Consider the following 24,017-nt stretch of genomic DNA (forward strand, 5'->3'; position numbering starts at 1 on the left):
TTAAGGATCGCTAGGACTACACTACTGGACCCTAAGGTTAGGAGCAGGAGGCCTAGGGAGATCGGGTGCACTCTCACGCGGGATGCGGGACAAAGTCTATGGAGGCTAGTATTTGTAAAGTTACTGTTCTCGGACGAATACGACTAGATAGACTGAAAACGAAAAAGGATCTGGACACTTAGATAGTGAACCTACGTTGGAGTACCGAAATGCTCAGGTTACCTAGCCCAGGGGCCGCGGCTGCATAGGGTTCAAAAGACGTCGGGAATCCTGGTTGTAGTCTATGGAGCCTGAAAGAAGTTGCTGGCAGGCGACCAGTGAAGATGTCCGGAGTGATCCAAGCCTGGATCGGTGTTGGAGATGACCTGAAAGCAGAGGGACTCAGTTCTTAATCACTAGCCAGCGATTGTGTGGGCACCAGGATGGCACCGGATGAAGTCACCTCGACCAGGTGCGTGGGCGACGCTGAACTCTGCTGTCCCTCGGACCAGGAGGCGTTGTCGGCGACCAGGCTGGAGGTGCGAGCTGTCCCACGAAGGTGTCTGCTGTCGGCGATGCTGGGACCAGGATTGGAGCAACAAGCCTTGGCAAAGGCAAGCCCACGCTGTGGAGTCAAGATGGTGTCTGGAGTGGACCAGGAGGGTCTGGGGTTCTCCTCTTTTGGAAGGGAGCAAGGGCCAGTCTGGCGCAACCAGACCAGCGGTGAAATCGTCGTGGTACGTTGTCAGGAGGGCCACTAGCCAACAGGCAAGTGACCGGACAACGCGGTTAGCAGCAAAGAGCAGAAGGGCCCCACGCAGATCTCGTGGATGCTGGGGGGCTGGACTTCGGTGCTGGAGCTGCTCAGGGTTAGGGCTTCTCAAACCCCAAAGCACTCACTCGAGGATCCCTTGGCGGTCGTGCTGGTTAAGCGTCGTGCAGTTTTGAAGATGGCCGGTCCCTCAGGTCTCGTCACACCCACGAATCTCAGCTGGGCTGATGATGCAGGTAGAGGTCAGATATGCCAGGGAATCCGGGTCTCATCGAGCTGGGCAGTCTTGATCCGGAGGATGGACTTACAGCAAACCGCGATGCTTAGATGGTGCCTGCGGGTGCAGGGTGGCTACTCCTTAGCCACAAGGGAGAGTCTTCAGAAAAAGTCAAGAGTCCTTCCGTGGAAAGTAGTCAAGATTCAGAATGATCTAATTTGGGAAGGGGGCCTGCTCCTACCTTTATTCTAAGAAAAGGGGCTGGCACGCGACTTGGTCCTGCCCATGGGTGGGACCAGGAGGGGTGTGGTTACACCCCTCTCCCTTGTCCGGACTTTCCCCTGCTCAGGGGCTGGTGTGCCCCTGGAACTGGTTTGTGCCGGCATATGCACAGTGAGCACCGGGGTGCCACTTGCAGTCACCTTCCTCTCAGCCCTGCGTACCTGGGATACACAAAACCCTGTCTGGGATGGTGCTAGCACCGCCCCTGACAGGAAACCCTTTGTCCAAGCTCTCCTCGCTGGAAGGACTCCCAGCAGCAGGAGGTCAGACTTGTGTCTTTGGTGGCAGCATCCATTTTGTGATGCTGAGGCTCGAGTTAACCTTAACCGGGGTTCACAGTTACATACATATCGTGTCCCTCTAGAAGGGTGGAATGCTAACCCCGTCGCCAGAATTGGCGAGGGGTTAGTATTCCAATTCGTATGACACCTTACTCGACATGTTTTGGTAAAGCGATACCAAAGTTGGCAAATAACCGCGAGGATTATAATGCACTTAGGAGTATATGGTACCCATTATCATGGAACAGCTATTAGGACTTGGTTCCGCAAGCTGCAGACGGGCTCAGCTCATGCCAGAGCACCATCTCACATAATTCCAAGCACTCTGCCTTCAGGATTGTTAAGGCCTGCCATAGGAGTGACTGATAGGAATACATGTGTCCATTTTAGGGTTTGATATAGGGATACTATATCTAAAGCAAAGGGTGTTTACACCACCTTGCCCCAGCTGTCGTGCAGCCAGTTGTCCGATTTGGATGGCCAGCCAGGGGTGGCATAATACATGCTGCAGCCCCTGGTAGGCCCTGGGTACACCTATGCCCTGGATACCTAAGGTATGCTGTACAGGGACTGATAAGGTGGCCCAGTACCAATTGGTAAATGCACCTAAGGTACATGGAATCCATTTTACAGAGAGCAGTGGGCCTGGGGTCCTGAATAGCAGGGTTCCAGGTCAACTAAGTCGAAAAACCAGCAAAACACCAGGCAAAAAGTTGGGGGTAACCATAGTCAGATATCCACCTTCCTACATCGGCAATGACCGTCAAGGCAGCAAATGCCCTAGCGCTTCTTGGGCGTTATAATAGACAATTGTGGGCAGATATAGCCCCAATACCTGTCCGAATTACCTGACGCGTCCAAAGAAGATGTAAAGAAAATACTACTGGAGGGTGAAACATCAGCATCGGAGATTATAGACTGTGCAAAGGACTTCGCTATGACAGGATTCCGCCAACTGGCTGGAGCAGCGGTTTTGAGGCGCCAAGGATGGCTAAAAGCAAACTCATTCCGTCCTGAGGTGCAAACAAAGATTTTGGATATGCCATATGACGGCCAACTATTATTTGGCCCTAAAATTGACGAGGCTCTACAAAATATAAAAAAGGACACAGACACTGCAAGAGCCTTGGGCACACTCCAGTATAAAAATCAGTCCTTTCGGGGAAACCGAGGAAGAGGCCAATCTTCCTACAAAGGAGGTTTTCAATACAGGTCCTCTTACTCTTCCAGCCAGAGTAGGCCACAGTACCAGCAACGCCAGCAGCAACAAGGCCAACAATCCTCGTATGGTAAGTTGTCCTTTCGGGGTAAAGGACAAAGGAGAAACAACGGACGCAGACAATTACTTGTTTATTCAGCCAGTCCAGACCTCATCTCACTTATTAAAAATTGGAGGAAAAGTTACCCATTTTCTGCAAAATTGGAAGATAATTACTACAGACCGTTTGGTCCTTCAATTAATACAATTCAGCCATTCACAAACTCCGCCTCGCCTAATGCAGCACAAAAACCTACGGCTGCTTCTACGAGAAATCTCTGCTATGCTGCAGAAAGGACCAATAGAGAAGGTACCACCATCCCAAAGGGGCAAAGGATTTTATTCCAGTTTCTTTTTGATCCAGAAAAAGGAAAGAAAATGGAGGCCATTCCTAGACCTCAGGGCCCTCAACAAATTCCTGAAGAAGCAGTTGTTCACATGGTAACGATCCAGGAGGTCTTACATCTTCTGGAAGAGGGGTATTTCTTGGCGTCACTAGACTTACAGGACACTTACTTCCGTATACCAATTCACAAGAATCACAAAAAGTACTTGAGATTTGCAGTAGCGGGCAGGCATTTCCAGTTCTCTGTCCTGCCCTTTGGACTCAAGTCTGCGCCCCACATCTTCATGAAATGTCTTTCCCCAGTGGCTGCATATCTCAGACCGCGCCGTCATCAAGTCTTTCCATATCTGGACGACTGGCTGATCAAGGCACCATCCTTCGAAGACGCGTCCAGGTCTTTCAACGTCTGTCTAAGTCTCTTCAATTGCCTGGGTCTCACGCTCAACCAGGAGAAATCAACCCTACGACCTTCTCAAACCATCAACTTCCTGGGTGCAACCTTGGACACACGTTCCGCAAAAGCGTTCCCATCTCAGGAGAGGAAAAACAAACTCCTAGCACTAGCGTCTGGAGTAGCCTTGAAAAGAGTGTTGACGGTCCGCCTCTTCAAATCCCTTTTGGGGATTATGTCATCGTGCATGCTTTTGATCCCTCATTGCCGTCTACGGATGCATCCTCTACAGTAGGCACTCTCGAGGCAGTGGGTCCAAGGCACAGGGTCATTCGACGACCGCATAGATGTGACTTCTCAGATGGTCAAAGCTTTGCGATGGTGGATGTCATGAAACCTGTCTCATGAATTGACATTCCTGCTTCCAGCGGCTCCTCATGTCATCGCAACAGACGCATTCTTAGAAGGTTGGGGAGCCTTCCTACAGCAGCTGCAGATAAGCGGAAAATGGTCAGCTGCAGAGAAGAAACTCCATATCAATCTGCTTGAGCTGAGAGCGGTCTTCCTAGCCCTGCAGTCTTTCCTACCAAGGATCAAAAACTCCCTAGTGCTCGTCAGAACAGACAACACTACGACGATGCACTACCTCAACAAACCGGGAGGGAAGCACTCGCTGACACTCTCTCGCGAGTCGCTGAAAATCTGGAACTGGCTAATAACGAACAATGTAGCCCTACGGGCGGAATATGTCCCAGGCATGGACAATGTACTCGCCGACTCGTTGAGCAGGCAGAAAACATCTCACTAGTGGGAACTAGATCCTAAGATCCTCAACCAGATCTTCTCCAGATGGGGCGTGCCACGGATAGATCTCTTCGCTACAAGGATAAACGCCAAATGCCCACACTTCGCAAGTTGGCATCCCCAGTCAGGGTCTCTAGGGAATGCATTTTCCATCGCATGGCGCAACGTCTTTGCGTACACCTTTCCGCCATTCCAGATGCTTCCCAGAGTCCTCAGGAAGATGAAAGTGGAGCCTTGTACTCTCATTCTAATAGACCCAACTTGGCCGAGACAACATTGGTTCAGAGAGATCCACCGTCTATCCCTGAAACCGCCGATCCGTCTGAAGCAGTCTCCGTCTCTGCTCATAATGAACAACCGGCAAGTTCAACACCCGGATCTGAAATCTCTCAAGTTAGCCGCCTGGTTATGAGTTCCGAGAGTTTCGAAATTTGAATATTCCGCAGGTCTGTAGGGACATCCTAGCCAGAGCACGAGCGGATAGCACCACCAAAACGTATTCCCTGAAATGGAAGAGGTTTTGTGTTTGGTGTACAGATCAAGTGATACACCCTTTCTCTTCCTCACCGGAACAGGTTTTACCTTACCTGTTATATCTGGCAAAGTCGGGCCTAGCCCACTCTTCCATTAAAGTCCACTTGGCTGCAATATCCCGTTATAAGAGAACTTCAGCGGGTCCATCCCTCTGGTCAAACAGGTTGATCAAACAATTTTTGAAGGGATTATACAGGTGTTTCCCTCCAGTAAGGATGTTGCCTCCTACCTGGCATCTGAATGTAGTTCTTAATCAGCGCATGAAGCATCCATTCGAGCCAGTGCACAAAGCTGACCTTAAATACATCTCTTGGAAGAGAACGCTCCTTCTTGCGCTCACCTCTGCAAGGAGAGTGAGTGAACTGCATGCATTTTCAATTCAGGATCCTTTTCTGCAATTTAAAAATGACAGGGTGATCCTGAGGACCAATCCGAAGTTTATCCCAAAAGTTCCGTCGGATTTCCACCTTAATTAGCCTGTGGTTTTGCGTTCCTTCTTCCCAAATCCCTGTACAGCAGCAGAGAGATCATTGCATTCCTTGGATCTCAAACGATGCTTAAAATTTTACATCGACAAAACAAAAGCGTTGAGGAAGTCAAACCAGCTATTTGTCGCTTACAGCAGACCTAGGAAGGGTCTCCCATTTACTAAACAGAGCATCTCACGCTGGATTTCTGCATGCCATCTTTGTCATGAACAGGCAGAACAGCCACTACGCTCTAGGGTGCGAGCCCACTCCACGAGAGCTATGTCCACTTCTATGGCACTCTTTGCAGGGGTGCCGTTTATTGACATTTGCAGCGCGGCAACGTGGAAGTCGCCACATACCTTCACTAGGCATTACTGCCTGGACACGGAGCTTATGAAAGATGGTGGTACAAACAGTACTATACCATCTATTTCACTTAGGTGAGCCTTCTTTCGTCCCTCCATCCTTCTCTCGTATGCACATTTCTTTACTGATACTTGTTGTTGGAGTCTATTGGCTGTTACTAGTCGCTTGATATGTTATTATCTAATGACTTGTATATACCGTACCATCCGAAATGTGCTCTCTGCATTGCTTGCTACTCTGATTCAGACATGTGAATCTATGAAAGACACCCATAATACTGGATAAAAAATGCATTACTTACCTGTAACTGCAGTTATCCAGTATTGGTGTCTTTCATAGATTCACATGCAACCCTCCCGCCTCCCCTGGAAGGACTCACCTAATTCTCTCAGTAACACACCTACTTAGCTTAGTGCGTACGAAAATCTGAGGGACTGAGGCTCCTGCCAGGAGGTTTCTAGAGGGAGGTGACAGCTGATTGGCTCTTCTCTAGAGTTTGGTCCTTTTTACAAAGGGACATGATATGTTACTAATGTGAGGCCTTTAGGCCTACTATTCTCTAAATGTCTATAGGACATTACTTTATTTATGTACCGGGGACTTCAATCCCGACGACGGGGAATGATTCAGGCATGCGAGTATACTCGATAACTGCAGTTACTGGTAAGTAACGCATTTCTTCTTTTTTCTATCCACCTAATGTGTTCGAGTAACAGGTCACTAAGAAAAAAGCTATTGTCAGATTGATTGTGAAAGAATTCCAACTGTGCTATCAGTTCGGTACTAAAATGTGTGTGGTTATAACATGGACACACAAAGAAGGGGAGCTACATTGTTACTTATGGGCAATGTTTTCACCTGTATCAAGCATGTAAAATGTATCTCTTAATCGGACGTTGTGGAAGTATGGCCACTGTCGCAGAAAGTGATCCTGACTTTTAGTTGATTACAGAAGTTTAAACATTTGAGTAAAGAACCATTTCCAGACCCACCGACGGGATAGTGGAATAATGCACAGCATCTAAATCTAGAAGCTCAAAACTGTCATAGGCAAATAATGCGTTACCTATCTGTCATGCTTTTTAAAACTTATCAAATTTAGGATATTTCCAACTATATTTTCGGAACTTTTTATGAAATAAAATTTTAAAATGCTATTGTTTTAATACGAAAACGTAATCTGTTTATCATGATAGAATGTCTTCAGCAGTGCGGTCTGCTAGTGGTGCAGGTTTCAGATGCTGACAGACAAATGAACAATTGGTATGTTAATTAAGTTTAGTAGTCTCTGCATTGAAGCTTTTGCATTTGTTATGAATGCTTCTAGATTTATCATCTGGAGGAATGGAGCAAATTGCTTACAGTGAGCGACTTGTCCTGCGTCAGGAGCCCCAATCTGACTTACTACCTGGTGAGAAAGGTAAGCACAGTTGTAGACTAGTAGTGATGTATTAAAGGCATTGATTGATGATTAATATCCCTAATTTATCTATTAATTTTAGTTGTCTCATCCGGATTGCAGTTTTCGTATAACTTTTCGCCTATAAGGTATAATTAAAGTGTACATTTTTAGTCAAATCACACTTGTTCTGATGGATACTTCTAGCCACAGATTCCTCATCTTTTGAATTCCCCCTAAATGCCCTAATGGATCTATACTTATTGTAACAGTTGTTCCTGTGTGCCAATAGGTCGCCCAGTCAGAATTCACGGCTGCCTCACACTACTTTTAAAGTTACTGTATGGAGCCGTATAGGCACTACCTTGAGAGTCACTTTCTCTCCCCATTCATTGATGTGAATCTGAATTGCTGCTCTCACATTTGTCAATGTTTTAGCAGCTCCAAACGTTTTTCACGACCATGTGCCACAGATGTCTCTTTCCCCCCCCCCCCCCCCCCTCCCCCACACACAGTAGTCTTCAAATGGTGTTCTGACTGCAGCAGACAGGTGTCTGTTATGCTGTTTGCTTTTGGTATCCATAGCCTATGACCAAGTTGAAGATGAGGCAGAGTTCTTACAGTAAACTTAGGAAATCCTAGTGGGGCTCATCTTTGTTCCATCGATCCAACTTTTGGCAAAAAATGACAATCTACATTTGAAGGACCTGTCTACTCCCCCGTCCAAGCCTGGAACCACCCAGTGGCTGCTTCTGGCACCCGGGGTTTCCTCAGTAGTCATGGACCCAGCAGCAGATTGAGGCTTTCAGGTAGGTCGTTGTAGGAATGTGTTTCTGTTGCAGTAACCCCCCCACTTGTTGCCAGTCTACTCATGCACTTTTTCTTGGTTTCCCTGGGTCCCTGCCAATCTGGTTCCCAGGGCCTGTGTTCCTTCCCCAAAACTAACCCAACTGGCATCTCTAGCCACACGTCAGCCCCTGGTAAATGGTACCACAGGTACCTAAGGCACCGTGACCAGAGAAGACCTCTAAGGGCTGTAGCACTTATTGTGCCACCCTTAGAGGCCCTGTACCTTATCTCACACTCACTGCCTTGGCAGGCCGCGTGTTTTGGTGCAAAACAGGGATGTGACATACATGTCGACTTCACTTTGTGTGCCATGCCTACAACCCACTGCCCTGGCAAAGTTCAGTCACCCCTCTAGCTGGGTGTCCTATGCCAGTGGTCCTATGCCAGTGGTGAGGGTACAGGTGCATGAGCCCTGTACACCTACAGTGTCTCAGTCCATTCTTAGACATTGTAAGTGCAGCGCTGCCATTAAGAGTATATGATGCTAGGTGCTTGCCATTACGAACTCCACAGCACCATAATGGCTACACTAAAAGCTGAAGTTTGGTATCAAACTTCTCATCACATTAAACCCACATGTATGCCAATGTGGGATTTAATGAAAAATGTACACAGAGGGCATCTTTGAGACTCCCCCTGAAATACGAACTGCCTCTGGTGGGTTCCCTGACTGGTACACACCTGCCTGCCACCACCACATCTGCTTCAAGCGGCTACTAAAAACCTGGCTCTTTACCCAACCGTACTAGGCATCTTCACTTCAGTCCTCTTGGTTAACTGTGTTCTTTCAGCGCCAGGACACCTCCTCGTGAGGTAGCTGTTCGCGCTATATAAAATGCCGTATTATTATTATTATTATTATTATTATTATGACATGTTTATGACCCCTAGTGTGGGAGCCTACGTCTTTCCCTCAGGCCAGGGAGAGAACCATCTGTGGCAGGGGAGCTTCAATGGCCTGGCAGCCTTTGCAGTGCGACCCCCAGCCTCTCCTGATATCAGGAACAGGCCCCCTTCCTCCTGTCTCCCCTCCTTTTCGGCGGGAAGACAGGTGGGAAAAACTAGCCAGCCCAGGAGATGTGCCTACCTCTCCCAACTCCACCCCTCAGGTGGGGGAGGCGAGGTGAAGTTCACTTTACTGTGCTTGCCATCTTGCAGATGGCAGGCACTCCCCAACCAGAACTAATGATTGTGCTCACTCCCCTACTTGGGGTGAGCACACCAAGGGTGTAGTCACCCTAAGATCAGTAGCCCATTGTCTACTGACCTCAAGACTCCTAAACCCTAGGAGCTTTGCTCCCACAGCCTCGTGGCCTGCTTGCCAGCAGCCACCAACCGGAGACCCCCTTTCCTCCATAGCATAACATTGGGCCTCAACACTGTACACCCGGCCGTCATAGTGCTGCTAAGGGTGCAATTCCAGTGCGTTACTTACAATTGGAGACCCCTGAGTCTAACCCCAGAGCCTTAACTTCCACAGTCGTTTACTTACCTGCAAACGGATAACCTGTTTTTCCTCCATAGGATAACATTGACAATTTTCCCTCCAAAAAACGACGGTGTGGAGTTCTGAAAACTAAAGATATTCTTTAAAAATCGTACAAATAACCATAACATGTTTTCTCACCTGTTTGCATGACATGTCCCAGTGCCTGAATCTAGGCATCCAGCACTGAGTTAGAAAAAGTAAGGTAAAAGTAACTTACCTGCAATTTGTTGACAAAGCCTATTCATTTCAATGTACAGCTCCAAAAAGTTTTGAAGTGTGGAGTTTTGAAATTTGAAAATATTGTTTAAAAATCACACAAATAAACTAATTTACCCACCTGTTTACAGGAATTGTCCCAGTGCTGAATCTAGGTATCCAGCACCGAGTTAGAAAAAGTAACGTGAAAGTAACTTACCTGCAATTTATTGAAAAAGCCTATTCATTCCAATGTACTGTATTTGCTAAGTGTTGCATTCTACTGCTCCACTGTAAATCAAACAAAATACAATTCCTATTGTATTTCCAAACAGTTCTATATCCAGTAACATATAACTGAAAAGTATTTAATGCTTACCTGTTCCAGGCTTGCTTGGTTCTAAAAATAAACAGTATATTTGTTATAGAAAAACAATTGGCCTAGAGTACAGTTCTTGAGTGTGTGAATTCATTTGCTGACTGAGTGTGTAAATCAAATGCTTAACTCTGTCCTCTGATACTACCTTACTGCTCGACCAAGCTACCACTTTAGAGAGTAAGAAAACAAGTTACTTACCTGTAACTACAGTTATCCAGTATTGGTATCTTTCATAGATTCAAATTCCTGAATCCTTCCCCGTGGCGGCAGTCCCACAGTAAAATACAAAAGCAGTGCCTAAGTAAATAACAGTAGTAGGCTAAAAGAAAGCCCAAGGGCCTAAATATTAGTAGCCTATCAACATCATTATATTAAAGGAACCTTCCCAGCTGAGGCAGTTCTCTTCAGATTTTCTTAGCACAAACTGGAATCATGAATCCCAAACCATACGAACTGTCTCGCCGGGGAGGAGGGTGGGTGCATGTGAATCTGTGAAAGATGCCAATACTGGATAACTGTAGTTACAGGTAAGTAACTTGTTTTCTTATCCAGTATTGTGGTGTCTTTCATAGATTCACATGCCTGAATCGAAATTTTCCTAGCTTATGTAACGGTAAGTTTCAATTCTATTAAGGACACGGAGGCGAGGATTATGCTATTCTTTCTCCGCAATTTATTACAACAGAAAAACACAGCAGCCTCAGAAAAGCTTACAACGAAAAAATGCTTATATCTCAACAATAGTAAAGCATTATCCATAAACAAAATCCAAGAAAAAGTCTCTGGGACTACAACTCCCATCATTCCAACATTATCAGTCTCCACGGAGTCCTTCGATTATGTCCATAACCCATAGATAGGCAGTCCCTTCTCCATGTTCCTCCTTTCTTCGCGCAAATTACGCACTCAGTTCATTGGTCTGGTTTGGAACAGTCATTTCCTAACAGAAAAAACAAAGCAGCGTAAGCGTTGTAACGGAAGGCACATGTTCTTACAACCGAAATAAACAACAACATGACCAAATTCAACCATGAGGAAAAAACCATCAAAACCTGGTTACTTACTGCCATACAGGCGGGTTGTCGCTCGAAGACGTCCTGGGTGGGATAATCCTCGCCTCCCTTTCCTTAATAGAATTGAAAGTTACCGTTACATAAGCTAGGCAAATTTCGATTCCATGGCAGGACCGGATGCTCAGATTATGCTAGTTCAAAGCTTACTTACCACCAAATGAGCAATATCCACCACAGGCTTAAAGTAAAACCTCTTAAAGGTGGAATCGTAGGAACAGTCAGCGGCCCGCAGTAAATCCTCTAAACGAGCTCCTGCAGAGAAAGCCTTGAAGGCCATGGCCCCCCTGGCAGAGTGAGCTCCGAAACGATTGGTATAAATACCTGCCTCCTGCATGACCCAGCGCACCCACCTGGCTATGGTGGGGGAAGAGACTGCATGGTGTGGCTTTCGCAAGGCAATCAACAACTGTCTCTCGCCCGGAGGGCGAATGTCCCAAGTCACATCCTCATAAGCTTTCAGACACTGAAAAACACACAGCTTCGGAACTTCCACAAAAGCCGGGTACGAAATGGTTCTAGAAGCCGACTTTATGCGACGACCAATCGTGAAAGTGACTCCATCCGGCGAAAACACGCGTGCTGAGACATCCAAAGCACGCACATCCAACACTCTCCGACAGGACACTAAAAAATAAAAGCATCACCAACTTCCCCGAGAGCTCCTTGAAGGACAGATACCCATTAGGCTGCCAGAATAGAAAAAGGTTCCCACATTGACGTCCCAAAGGACAGAGTATCGCGGCTCCGGAGGCAATGACAACCGGATGCCCCACAAAAGCCGGCACACAAAAGGATGTACCCCAATAGGAGAACCATCAACCGGGTGGTGTGCCGCTGAGATAGCTAAACGCATAGCGTTAATTGTGCGGTACGCAAAACCATCCACGGCCAGTTCCGCCAAAAAATTCAATATGGGAACGACTCCCGCGACCAAGGGATCCAAGCCCCGTCGAAGACACCAACGAACCCACTTAGACCAAGCGGATTTGTAGCGCTTTGACGTACTGACTGCCCAGGCCTTGGACAAAAGTCCCTCAGCCGATCTCGAAAGGCCTGGGTGCAACCAACATCTCCTGAAAGCCTCCATGCCATGAGGCGGAGAGAGCCCTGATCGATGAGATGATGCGGCTCCTGATCCGGGTTGAGAAGCAGGTTAGGAAACCGGGGGAGTAGGATTGGAGAATCCCAGGAAAGTTCCAGAAGAACTGTAACTCAGACTTGGTACCTCCATAGCGGCGTCACCAGACCAGCTCCACCACCGGCCGGCGAACCTGAGCCGCCGTCCGCATCACCATGGAAAAGGGGGGAAACGCAAAGGGCCTCTCCTGGCTCCAGTCCTGGAGGTAAGCGTCCGTGCCTCTGCCAGCGGGTCCGGCCTCCAACTGAAGAACCTAGGAAGTTGATGGTCCAAGCGGGACGCGAACAGGTCCACTGAGAAAGGACCCCACAGCTCGTTCAGCCAGTGAAAAATCTGAACATCCACAGACTGGAGTCTCGAAGATATCTGGAGTGCCAGGCCACAATCTGGTTGGCCTGGCCCGGCAGGTAGTCCGCCGTCACTGAAACGTGACGGTCCAGACAGTAATCCCAGAACTGTTTCGCCAAATTCGCCAGTGCCCGGGACTTCGAGCCCCCTAGGTGGTTCACGTATCGAACTGCCGACACATTGTCCATCTTCAACAGCACACATGACTTCACTGAGTCTCCGGCCCAGCAGTGTACTGCGTACGAACCCGCCAGAAGTTCTAGACAGTTGATATGCAACTTCTGTTCTTCCAATGACCAGGTGCCGCCTGTGAAAATCTCCACAGCGCGCCCCCCAACCGACCCTGCTGGCATCGGACTCGATAATGAGGTCCGGGGTAGACCCGAAAATCGCTCGGCCATTCCAGGCTTCCATGTGGGACAGCCACCACGACATCTCATCATTCCCCTTCTCCAAGTGGGGAACCGTCTGGTCGTAAGACATGCTCCTGCGCAGATGGTAAGCCTTGAGACGCTGAAGGGCCCTGTAGTGAAGAGGGCCCGGAAAGATGGCCAGGATCGAAGACGATAGAAGGCCTACCACTCTGGCAACTTGCCGCAAAGATGTGTGGGACTTTGCTATTGTCTGCTGCAAGATATGCTTGATTTTGGACAATTTCCGCGACGGAAGGCTGAGGGAAGCGTCAACGGAATCTATGACGAACCCCAAGAATTCTACCTTCTGAGAGGGTACAGGAACTGATTTGGTGCCATTGATGATAAAACCGAGCTCCTGCAGGAGGTCCACAGTCTGGCGCAGCTGGGAAATCAAACTGTGCGGACACTGCGCCATCAGCAAGATGTTGTCCAAATAGACGATCAGGCGTATCCCCTGCCCCGGCAGTAACTCCACCACAGAATGTAACACTTTCGTGAAACACCACGGGGCCGAGGACAGACCGAACGGCAGGGTGGTAAACTAGAACACCCGTTACCTCCAGAGGAACTGCAGGAAGCGACGGTGCGGTGGATAGATTGGAACCACAAGATAAGCATTGTTGAGGTCCATCCGCACCAACCAATCTTGCGGGAGGAGGACATCCCGAAGAAGATAAATCCCCTCCATTTTGAAATGATGGTAAACCAACCATCCGTTGAATTCCTTGAGGTTGATTACCGGACGACGGCCACCGCCGGGCTTTTCTACTAAGAAAAGATTGCTGACGAACCCTGAAGGGTGCTGAGTTGACTGACGAACGGCCCCTTTGCGGAGGAGCTCTGCGACCTCTTCGTCGATCAACTGAGCATCGGACACCGAGAAGGTTATAGGCCGTGGGGTGCCCACCTGATGGGGTTGGTGGAAGAATTCGATATGAAATACGCGGATGGTTTGCAACACCCACGCATCTGCTGTAAGGTTCTCCCACGCCCCCTGAAAGGCTGCTAACCGACCGCCAATCTGAGCCAGTTCTGCAGGTATTATACCCACAGTTTGCGTTGTTTGCGCCGGAGTTCTTTCTGAAGCCTCGAGCTCCGAAGCGTTGCCCTCTCGTAGGGTAGAAGGAATTGGCTGAGGTGTTATACTGCCCTCGCCCGGAGCCTTGCCCTCTACTGCCGGCATTATGCCAGCCACGGCCGGTCGCGCGGTCCCTACCGCGACCGGCCCCTTGGGAGAACCGCTGCTGGAAGACGCGTTTAATACTGGACTGGGCCTTAACCAGCAAGGTGAAGGTTGACACAAACTTGCCTAACTCTTTAATAAATGGCTCCCCAAAAAGACCGCCCTGGGCAACCGCCCCCGCCTCCGAAGAGGCTAGGTCTCCTAACTTTGGATCAAGTTTGATCAGGAAAGACCTCCGGCTTTCGGTCGAAAGGGCGCAGTTGGCGTTGCCTAAGAATATAATCACCCTCTGCGCCCAATTTGACAGGACGTCGGGAGAAATGGCGGTCCCAGTGACCTTAGCTTTCTCTGCCATATCAAGGATTTTTGTAATGGGCCCCACTGCGTCGAGCAGTTTGTCCTGGCACGACCGCCAGGATCGGTCAATTCCTTTACGCGGGTCCTTCATAAATTTCGCCAGAAAGGTCGCCATCTTAGTATCTAAATTCGGCGTCATGGCCACTTTGCCTTCCAAGGTGGGCCTAGGGCATTCCCCACGGAGGCCCCGCCTGGCCTCTTTCTCTAGAGGTTGTGGATCTGTTTGTCAGCCCAGGAAAGCTTGTTACCGCTAGGTGGCGATCGTGTGCGCGTCATGCGAGCGAGCAGAGCAGAAGCCGAGGCGGCAGCCACGATTGGCGTGTGGCAAGAGGGCTTTTCGTTTTTACATCGGGGGTATCCAGCCTTCATCCCCCAGGCTCCCAAGCCCTCTGTGCCTCGGCTCTCAGTACACCCTGCAATCGAGCACCATTTAGCTGAAGCAGAGCACAATCACCGGTGTGACCTGGTTCCCGCAACACGTACGGGCGGCAGGACGGAGTACTGGCCAGCCAGCCAGCCCGAGGAAGGAGAGGAGCGGTCGGTGAGTTCGAGGGGCGTGGACCCTGGTTTCTGCTGGTGTTTGTTGTCCGTTGTCCGGTGGTTTGCAGGAGACAAGCGAGTAAGCAAGCTGGTTTTGTTTTACCAGCGAACACTTGGAGGGACTGCTGCTGTTTATCCAAACGTCCCGTTTTGCTGCTTCAAGGTGGTGCTTAAACCTCCTGCGGGCCACTTCGCCACATCTCGCGGCCCCCGCTCCGCGGGAGCCGCTCGTCCCCCGAGTCCCAAGGGAGTGTGGACTTTGCTATGGGAGACCTGAGGAGCTGATCACCTGTTACCCCACCCACAGACTGTAGCGGGACTGCGAGGACCAGCCTGCTGTGCGGCGCTAATCGGCCGCAGCTGGTCCTCTTCCCGCCCCCTCACTCATCTACTTATTCTGTGGGTAGACTTTACGCGCAGCGGAACGATACCTGGACGAAGCCCGGGCAAAGGGCGGGCCCTCTGAGGTCCTCAGAGGCTGAAGTAGGCTGTGCTGTGCCCATCCCAAAAAATAATTTTATCTTAATTATTACTGTCTGTAGGTTTGTGGCTGCAATTGGGTGTATTATAGTGATTCATTATAGTTTCAGTGATCCTTCGTGCTCCCCTTTTGATACTTTGAAATGACGGCCAAAAAATTAAGGTCTGGGAGACTATTAGTCGGAAGGTCGTGCTCCAAAACTAAATCGAATCCCCTTCGTAATAAGGATAGTCATGTTGTGCAACTTAAGGGCACCTGCCAGTTATTCAACCTTTGGGAAAGGGGAAAGAATAGAGCTACAATTGTAGAGCCCACTCTCGCTGACACGGATGTAAAAGACCTCGTGGTGAAAGACTCCTTTTCTCTGATGGGATTGAGTACTGAGGGTTTGGTGGGTCAGAACAACAAGGAAAAGGGAGCTACTACATTAGTTGCAGTAACGGAAGGTTCGGCCTTTCTGGACATTTGTGTGCCTCCTCCTTTGCTTACTTCAAGGGATAAAAATATACAATCCCTTCTTCCCTTACAAACCTCGCCTGAAGCCACTTTAAAAGTAGTGGGGCGATAGAACATGTTTCTTTTCCCAAATCCAGCGAGTCTCCACCTACACATCATGCATTTAGCCCTTCTCTTTTTAGAGGAGAGCAAAATAACGATGTAACCTCTTCTGATTTAGATATGGAGCTTTGCAGGAGATATATTGAGGTTGATACTGGTAAGGCTCGGGACCCTATAAAAACTCCAGCAATATCTGTTCCCCGGGCCTCCATCTTCATAGCAGTACCCCCTCAAATATCTCCCAGTCAAACACTTCGATGAGCCCCAACCTTAACATAACAGGCATAGATGCCATCCAACAGCCTAGGTTAGATAAACCTGTCTCTGACTCCCTCTCCTCTCTTGAACATTTATTTTCCTCCATTTTTTTATTATTAGAAACATTTGTCGGGGGTTCTGACTGTGTACTGGAAACAGTAACTCAAATACTGAAGGTCTTATTGTGCAACCGACATGAGAAGGAAGTTAGTCCTATTTTAGAGACAAATGGACAAGATCCTGGAGTGCAGAAAGATCTTGTATTTTAGAAAGACCCTAAGATAGAGAAGGGGGCTCCTAATATTTCCCAACATTTTTACGATAGGGAAAAACTATCTTCCCCATTGAGAGCTCCGGCCTCAAACTGTATAGTTGATCTTGTTCCAGCAATAGAGGTCCGACATGAAACTGTTTCAAAGGTAGGCAAGGAACTCTTCCCGATCTTTAATATGCAGCGGGGTGAGGGAGATAAGGAGGTTTCAGAACCAGAAGACAATAGAAAAAAGGGTATATCAGGGAAAGTTAAAGAGAATGGGAGGAAAAAGAGGAAACTAAATAGAAGAATTGAAAAAAATAGGCGGAGAAAAATCCTTTTTGGAGAACATTTGGATACGCCCTCTAATAAAGAGTCATGTCAGGTTTCCCTGTTGGCATTAAAAGATGAAACTGGGGACGTGAAAGGAGCTGTGGACACCTCAATCTCCTTAGTACAAAGGCCCGTCCCCTTATCAATTCCTTGCTCATTTGGCGAGCCCAATACGGAAAAAGGGGATCTCTAGCCCAGTACCACAGGGAAATTAGATTAAATTTACTGGCCCTGCTTTAACAGTTCTCAATCCTCTAGCCAGATCTTACTCTGACAAGAGTGAAGGAGTAGTGGTCTGTAACAAACCTCCTGAAATGCCCAAAGAGGAAAGTTTTGACACCCTTACTCTCGACTTCTTCCCCCTATTTGACGCTGACTACATCTTAAATAGATCATTACTCCTTAAATATTTTCAGGAATCCGCAAATTTGAAATTAATACAATCTGCAGATATAGACACAGTATTGATTCTGAAGACCGAGGCTGGAACTCAAACGAGGGTAAAGTTTTATTCCAAATTAGTAGCAAACCTAATCCTGCAACGGTCGGAAGACTTCCAGAGTAGAGGGATCGATGTTATGCCCTTTTGGGGGAATATCCTCTCTGGTAGACCTTGTACTACCTCAAAATACTTAGGCTCTCCTTTTTCATTTTTGCAGGCAGCCTCTGGTAATACAGAACAGTCTGGTGGTTTTGCTGATTTAAAAATCTGCATATCAAAAGATCTCCGTTGTGTCATATACTAACCCTCCTATGCCCCCTCCCCAGGATAAGGTTGTGGATGAAAGTCTCCGATGGAACTGGTTACCTGGTGTTCTCTCGAGGAAATCGACTAATAAGTACTCGTCTCATTCTCATCTTTAGCGGCAAAATATCGATATTATATTGGAATGCCGCTGGGTTGAAGAATAGTCCTGAAAAAATTCAATTCCTCCTGTCTTTAGAAGCCAGTGTGATCTGTCTCCAGGAGACGTGGTGTTTGGAGAAAATTCAGGTAGGAAGGGACTACTTTGTACTGGAGGGCTGTGCTTCCCCTCCAAGAGGCCATTCTAGTGGGGGTATTGCCTGTCTATTGTCCAACCAGATAAAATGGAATTTCTGTCACTATCTGGATCCTTGTAATCTTTTTCAGGCTGTAACATTGTTTAATTTCGACAATGTTGAAGTTTCTAAACCTTTAGTTTTGATTAACGCTTATATTCCCCCCGAAGTTTGTTTTAACTTAACTCTAAAAATGGCCTTTGTTTATATACAGAGTATTAGGGAGAAAACTCCTCCTCCCAACATAATTCTAGTAGGGGACTTGAATTGTAAAATCTCTAATTTGAGTATGAGCCTGTTTCGTGACAAATACAAAGAAGAATCACAACAGATCCCCCAAGCTTTCTTCCCTGAGAATATTAAAACAAATAAGCGAGGGAAGATACTTCTCAAAGAACTGTCTGATATGGATGGGATCATTGCGAATGGAAGGCTCCCTTCCGATTCCCCTGCAAATTTCACCCATAAATCTCATCAGGGAGAATCCATTCTAGATTATGTAATAGTAGAGAATTCTACCTTTGCCCTATTGAAGGATCTTAGGTTTATTGAAACTCTTTTTAGCGACCATAAAATACTTTCTACCTCTGTGAATATAAATCCCCCCAAATTTGATAAAGTTGATCGTCCTCTGCTGTGGAAGAAACTATTGGCTTTTGGTATGCCAGCCTGACCTAGACCTAGTTCAGGACCTCCACGCCGATACCTGGTGCAGAGTATTATTGGGAGGGGAGAGAGGCTTATCCCAAGCGATTCCCTCAGCCAATGGTCTCAAACAGGGCTGTTTATTAACCCCACTGTTGTTTTCCCTTTATGTTTGTGACCTCCCGCAGACCTTATCTTCAAGCGAAGGAATTGCCCCTCTTCTGGGGGACAAACCAATTACATGTTTGATGTATGCAGATGATATATTACTTCTAGACCTTACCCCGAAAGGACTTAACAATCGTCTGCAGGCATTACGTGTATTTGCCGAGTCCCATCATCTGAAGATTAATATCTCTAAAAGTAATGTGTATGATGGGAAAGAAAAAAACGAAATCTGGGAATTTTAGCTGGTCTCTGGGCGGTCATAAGCTGGAAATTGTAAAAACCTATGTTTTCTTAGGGAAAATAGTATGCGGTAACTTGAGCGATAAGGCCCACATAGATAACAATACTCGGAAGGCCAAGACACAGGGTAATGGATTAAGTGCTCTCTATAAAGCCACCGGCAAAAGACATTTTGCTCATTTGCTAGAGGCTTTCCGGGCAAAAATTCCAGCCTCTTTGCTTTATGGCATTGAACTTATTGATCTGGGGCAATGGTTTTTTTTGGATGCTGTTGAGGGTAGACTTTTGCGATATCTAACCACGGTTAACAATGCTTGTACAGTGGCATCTCTTAGACTTGAATTTGGCATACGAAGTAGTTGGGTTCAGGGCTTGGCGGGAGTAATACATTGGGTCTCTTGTTTGGCCAAGGGAAAACCGGCCACTTTAAGATACCTCATTAAAAAAGAATTATTGGGTCCCCTAAAAGAATACTCCCTACTTATAAAGAATTTTAGAAGGGCTGTTACACTACTTGAATTGGAGGAATCAACACTATTTTTGCTACCTACACATCAGCTATAGTCCACCCTAAAACTAGCAACATGGAATTTAAGTTTTAGAAGGGACTGAGATTCTCTTATTTCAAAGAAAGGTGTTACTCGTGTTAATTCTTATTTATTTAAACATATGCAACCTTATGCTTCCTGGAACCTTCCTCACGGCTTACGCCGCTTTTGGTTCCTCTTGAGGCAGGATCTCCTCCCTTTGAATAAATTACTAGCTAGATGGTATGGTTCCTCCGACAAATGTAACCTGTGCAATAATACGATCCAGGATGCCGCCCATGTTCTCTTCGTATGCCCTGCCCTAATGGCTCATCGCCGAAAGTGGGTGAGACCAATTTGTTTACAATTAAGCATTTTGTCTGCCAAATCTTTATTCGATGCTATTCTTAACCTCCCAATGAAATGTTTTGCTACAGAATTTTTAACTTTTTTAAATGTTTTTTAGAATTGTATTAATGGACATGATCTCTATATTTTAGTTTCTGTGTTAATAAATTGTATTTTATGGATTTCATGTATCTGTAACTGTTGTTGTTTTTCCATGTCTTGCTTTTATGGGGACCTAGTCGAGTTCCAAATCATATATCAATAAATTGAATAGAGGTTTGCGCAACCAGCTAGCTACGAACTTCGCCACCTTGTCGCCCAGGGCCCAGGCCGCGGATGCATGATTGCATCCGGGTCCAGCATACCTGAGCTGTCCCGTGGCAACTCGGCAGACGAGCTCGAAGGTCTCCTGGAGCGTACTGACTCCCCATCCGAATCCGGGGAATCTCCCGGATACGAAGGGGCAGTTTCAGGAGCCACCACAGAGGCGGGGGCTCGGTCGCCTTTGCCAGAAAAGCGTCACGCAGACGTTCAAAGGCTCCCTTGTCCACCCCCTGGGCGCCCTCCGATAACCCCTCCCTGCAGGGCTTCTTAGGAGCAAGGGGCCTTCTCCCGATGGACCCGGAAGGGAATGTGGAAGCCCTCCCTGCGCCTGGGCTAGCTTGGCGTATTCCTCTACAATGCGCGCAGAGAGACGCTCCTCCATAGGAGCCACTACCTCCGTCACGCAACGGTAAATGGAGCTATCTACTGCCTGATAGAACTCCTCATCCTGCAGATAGGACTGCGAGTCATCCTCGTAGTACTCTCCCTCCATGCTGCCAAACCACTACCAAAATCTCACACCCAACCAGCGTGGGCACTATTGCAATTTGGGCAGACCGGAGGACTGCAATAAATTTTTTCACGCCAGGGACTGGCAGGATAGGGAGCACTCACCCCCCGAGCGCGCAGACCCACCTCACAGGTACCAGGTCAGCCACCTCCCCGCGCGCTACCACACCGTAGCTAAATTGAGTGCAGGTCTTGTTTCAAGGCGTCATTCGCGGTACGACCTCCGTACAGACCCCACAGGGGCGTTTAACAACCGACCCGGAAAACCGGGCGTTCAAGAGGCAGCTCGAGGGCACGGCTCCGCGGCAGTTGGTCTCCTCAGCGCGGCTCCTCCGTGAGGAAAAACCGCGCTGGAGACCGAGACGCGGCAGTGCCCTCTAGCGGTTGACAGCGCACCGCAACATACACGGAAATAAAAGTCGCGAAGGAAGCGAAACGGCGCTTCCGCGACTCGCTTGGGGCTCTGTGAAGGCAAAATGACATCAGAGACCCGGCAGCCCCCAAAACATTTGCAAATAACAGTATTCCTCCCCTAAAGCCGTAACACAACTCTGGGAGAAAAAAGGAAACACTTATCTGGCTGCGTGAGCAGAGAAGAAAGAGGCGGAACATGGAGAAGGGACTGCCTATCTATGGGTTATGGACATAATGGAAGGACTCCGTGGAGACTGATAATGTTGGAATGATGGGAGTTGTAGTCCCAGAGACTTTTTTTCTTGGATTGTCTTTATGGATAATGCTTTACTTTTGTTGAGATATAAGCATTTTTTTGTTGTAAGCTTTTCTGAGGCTGCTGTTTTTATGTTGTAATAAATTGCAGAGAAAGAAAAGCATAATCTGAGCCTCCGGTCCTGCCATAGAATCAGAATAGCAAGCAGTAAGCTAAAAACAGTGTCTGCGGATGGTGGGAGACAAGGTTCATAAACTTCAAAAACACAACCATGTAGGTTGGAACATTAGTAAGCTAAATACGCCTTCAAAGAAATAGAAGCCATATCAAGAAACATTACCCAAGTAAGTCAAGGTTATAAATACAAAGAAAAATTCATATATTTAAAGGAATTAACATATGTCACATGAAACATCGCAGCATATAAAGGGAAAAATACCTGAATCTGACCTTAGTGAAAAAGATGTGAAGAACTGCTTGTCCTACAGCTGCATCGTCCTGTTGTGCCGATTGCAGACTGTAGTGCTTCGTGACCGTGCAGACATTCTTACATGTGGCAGCACAACAGATATTTTCTAAAATCACTCCAGCAAACAATGCAGTAGAAGCTGCTATAGCCCTGGTAGAATGCGCTTTGACCTTTCTCTGCAAAGGTTTGTTGGCCTTGTCATGCCAGAAATGAATCGTAGAAGCCAGCCATCTGGCTATTGTTGCCTTTGTTACTGCAGTTCCAAGTGTGGCTTGACCATAGGCCACGAACTATTGGTTGGATCGCCTGATGTCCTTAGTCTTCTGTAAATAGAACTTTAAACAACGCTTAACGTCAAGCGAGTGTAATACTCTCTCAGCTGGCGTGGATGGATCTGGGAAGAAAACTCGTAACTTTACTGGTTCATTTATGATTCTAGGATGTGTTCGAAGAGTTGCGTAATCCTTAGTGAAATGTAAAAAGGGTTCTGAGATGCTGAAAGCTTGGATTTCACTAACCCTTTGTGCAGAAGTAAGGGCCAGCAAAAAGGCAACCTTCCACGTGAGAAACTAGAGATCAGTCTTGTGGATAGGTTCAAATGGTCTTCTCATCAATTGCACCAACACAGTATTTAGTTCCCACGCTGCGACTGGATCTGGATGAAGTATTTGACCCCTCTCCCATGAAAACATTGTGAGTGTTGGAACCAGGCGGATAGGTTTGTCCTGAGATAGTAGAAGCATCTCCTGGAACCAATTTTGCCTTGGCCAACGGGATGCAATCAGGATGAGACTGCAGCCCTCCATTTACATTTATCAGAGCACTTTCGGAATCAAAGGTATTGGGGTGGGGGTGGGGGTGTTGGAGGGTAATGCACAAATCCCTGACCATTGCATGGACAGGGCATTCCCATTTGATCCCTGTTGAGGGAATCTGCTGGCGTAATATTGGAATTTCCTGTTCTCTCTCTTCAAATAAATCCAGTGCTGGCTTGCCCCAAATTTGGTAGATTCTGTTCACCTGCTTCTGTTCCAGTTCCCATTCGTGACAACACGAGAGAGACCTGCTCAAGGTGTCGGCCAAAGTATTCTGGAGCACCTTGCACTCAAGGTTATATTGTGAAATGTGACCCACTCCCACAGTTCCTGAGCCTCCTGCGAAAGACGGTGATTTTGTATCCCCCTTGTTTGGTGACGTAATACATGCTGGTCGTATTGTCGGTACGGACCAGCACTGAGTAGCCCACAATCCTCAGGATAAATGCCTGTAGAGAGAGAAAGATGGCGCGAAGCTCCAATCTGTGGATATGCTGTTGACGGTATTCTTGGGACCATCTTCCCTGAATCTGCAAATCTTGCAGATGTACTCCCCATCCCTCCATGGAAGAGTTGGTGGTTAAAACGATTTCTGGAGTAGTTGTTTCGAAATCGGGTTTGGGGTGCCCCTAAATACTACATTTAGGGGTGTTACAGGTAGGGTAAGGGCAGAGACCAATAGATCCCTGTCCCGGAGTGAGTACACCCCCTATCCTGCTCCCCTCCTGTGGGAGGGGACAGGAGCCTTTCCTCTGATTGGGCAGGGCTCCCCATCCTCAAGATGGCCGAAGCCCGGAGTTGTGCTTCTCCTCGCCTCTCCTACCTGAGGGGTGGAGTTGGCTCAGGCTGGCACACCCCCTTTCCTCACGTAGGGTTTCCCGCCGGAGTGGGGGTCAGAACCGGTGGGAGCCAGTTGCTGAGTACAGCAAGTGGCTAGGAGAAGCTCACAAAGGCGGCATGTCTTTGAAGCTTCCTCTGCCATCCTGGGGAGGAGACCTAGCACCTTGCCCAAGATGTGCATTGTTGTAGGCCCAGGAGAGTGGGGGCTCTGTACCCAGGGGTCCAGCAACATGTCTGCTGTGTGGCAGCGTGGGCAGCCTCTCAGACAAGACGTAGATTGTAGATTAGGTTCGGGGGGCAACTCTCTAAGTTGCCCTCTGTAGTGCATTTGACATTAAATTTCACACTGGCATCAGTGTGAGTTTAATGTGCTGAGAAGTTTATCAGTGTAGCCATCATGTTGCTTTGGAGTTCGTAATGACAACCTCCCAGCACCATATAGTCTTAATGGCATCGCTGAACTTACAGTGC

The 24,017-nt window shown here is 47.8% G+C and overlaps 1 protein-coding gene across 3 annotated transcripts in view; it reads left to right on the forward strand.

Annotated features, from left to right (window-relative positions):
* YLPM1 (YLP motif containing 1) overlaps nucleotides 1-24,017 on the forward strand; it is a 923,718-nt gene that overhangs the window by 265,372 nt on the left and 634,329 nt on the right. For all 3 annotated transcript variants that reach the window (XR_015299909.1, XM_086937497.1, XM_086937498.1), the window contains exon 7: nucleotides 7,028-7,120. Coding sequence is in view for 2 of the 3 variants with exons in the window: in XM_086937497.1 (XP_086793623.1) it covers nucleotides 7,028-7,120 (93 nt within the window). In the remaining variant the exon portion in view is untranslated. The remainder of the gene's footprint in view (nucleotides 1-7,027; nucleotides 7,121-24,017) is intronic.

This window comes from Lissotriton vulgaris, chromosome 9 (genome assembly GCF_964263255.1).
Source record: "Lissotriton vulgaris chromosome 9, aLisVul1.2, whole genome shotgun sequence".
In the NCBI taxonomy this organism is placed as follows: Eukaryota; Metazoa; Chordata; class Amphibia; order Caudata; family Salamandridae; genus Lissotriton; species Lissotriton vulgaris.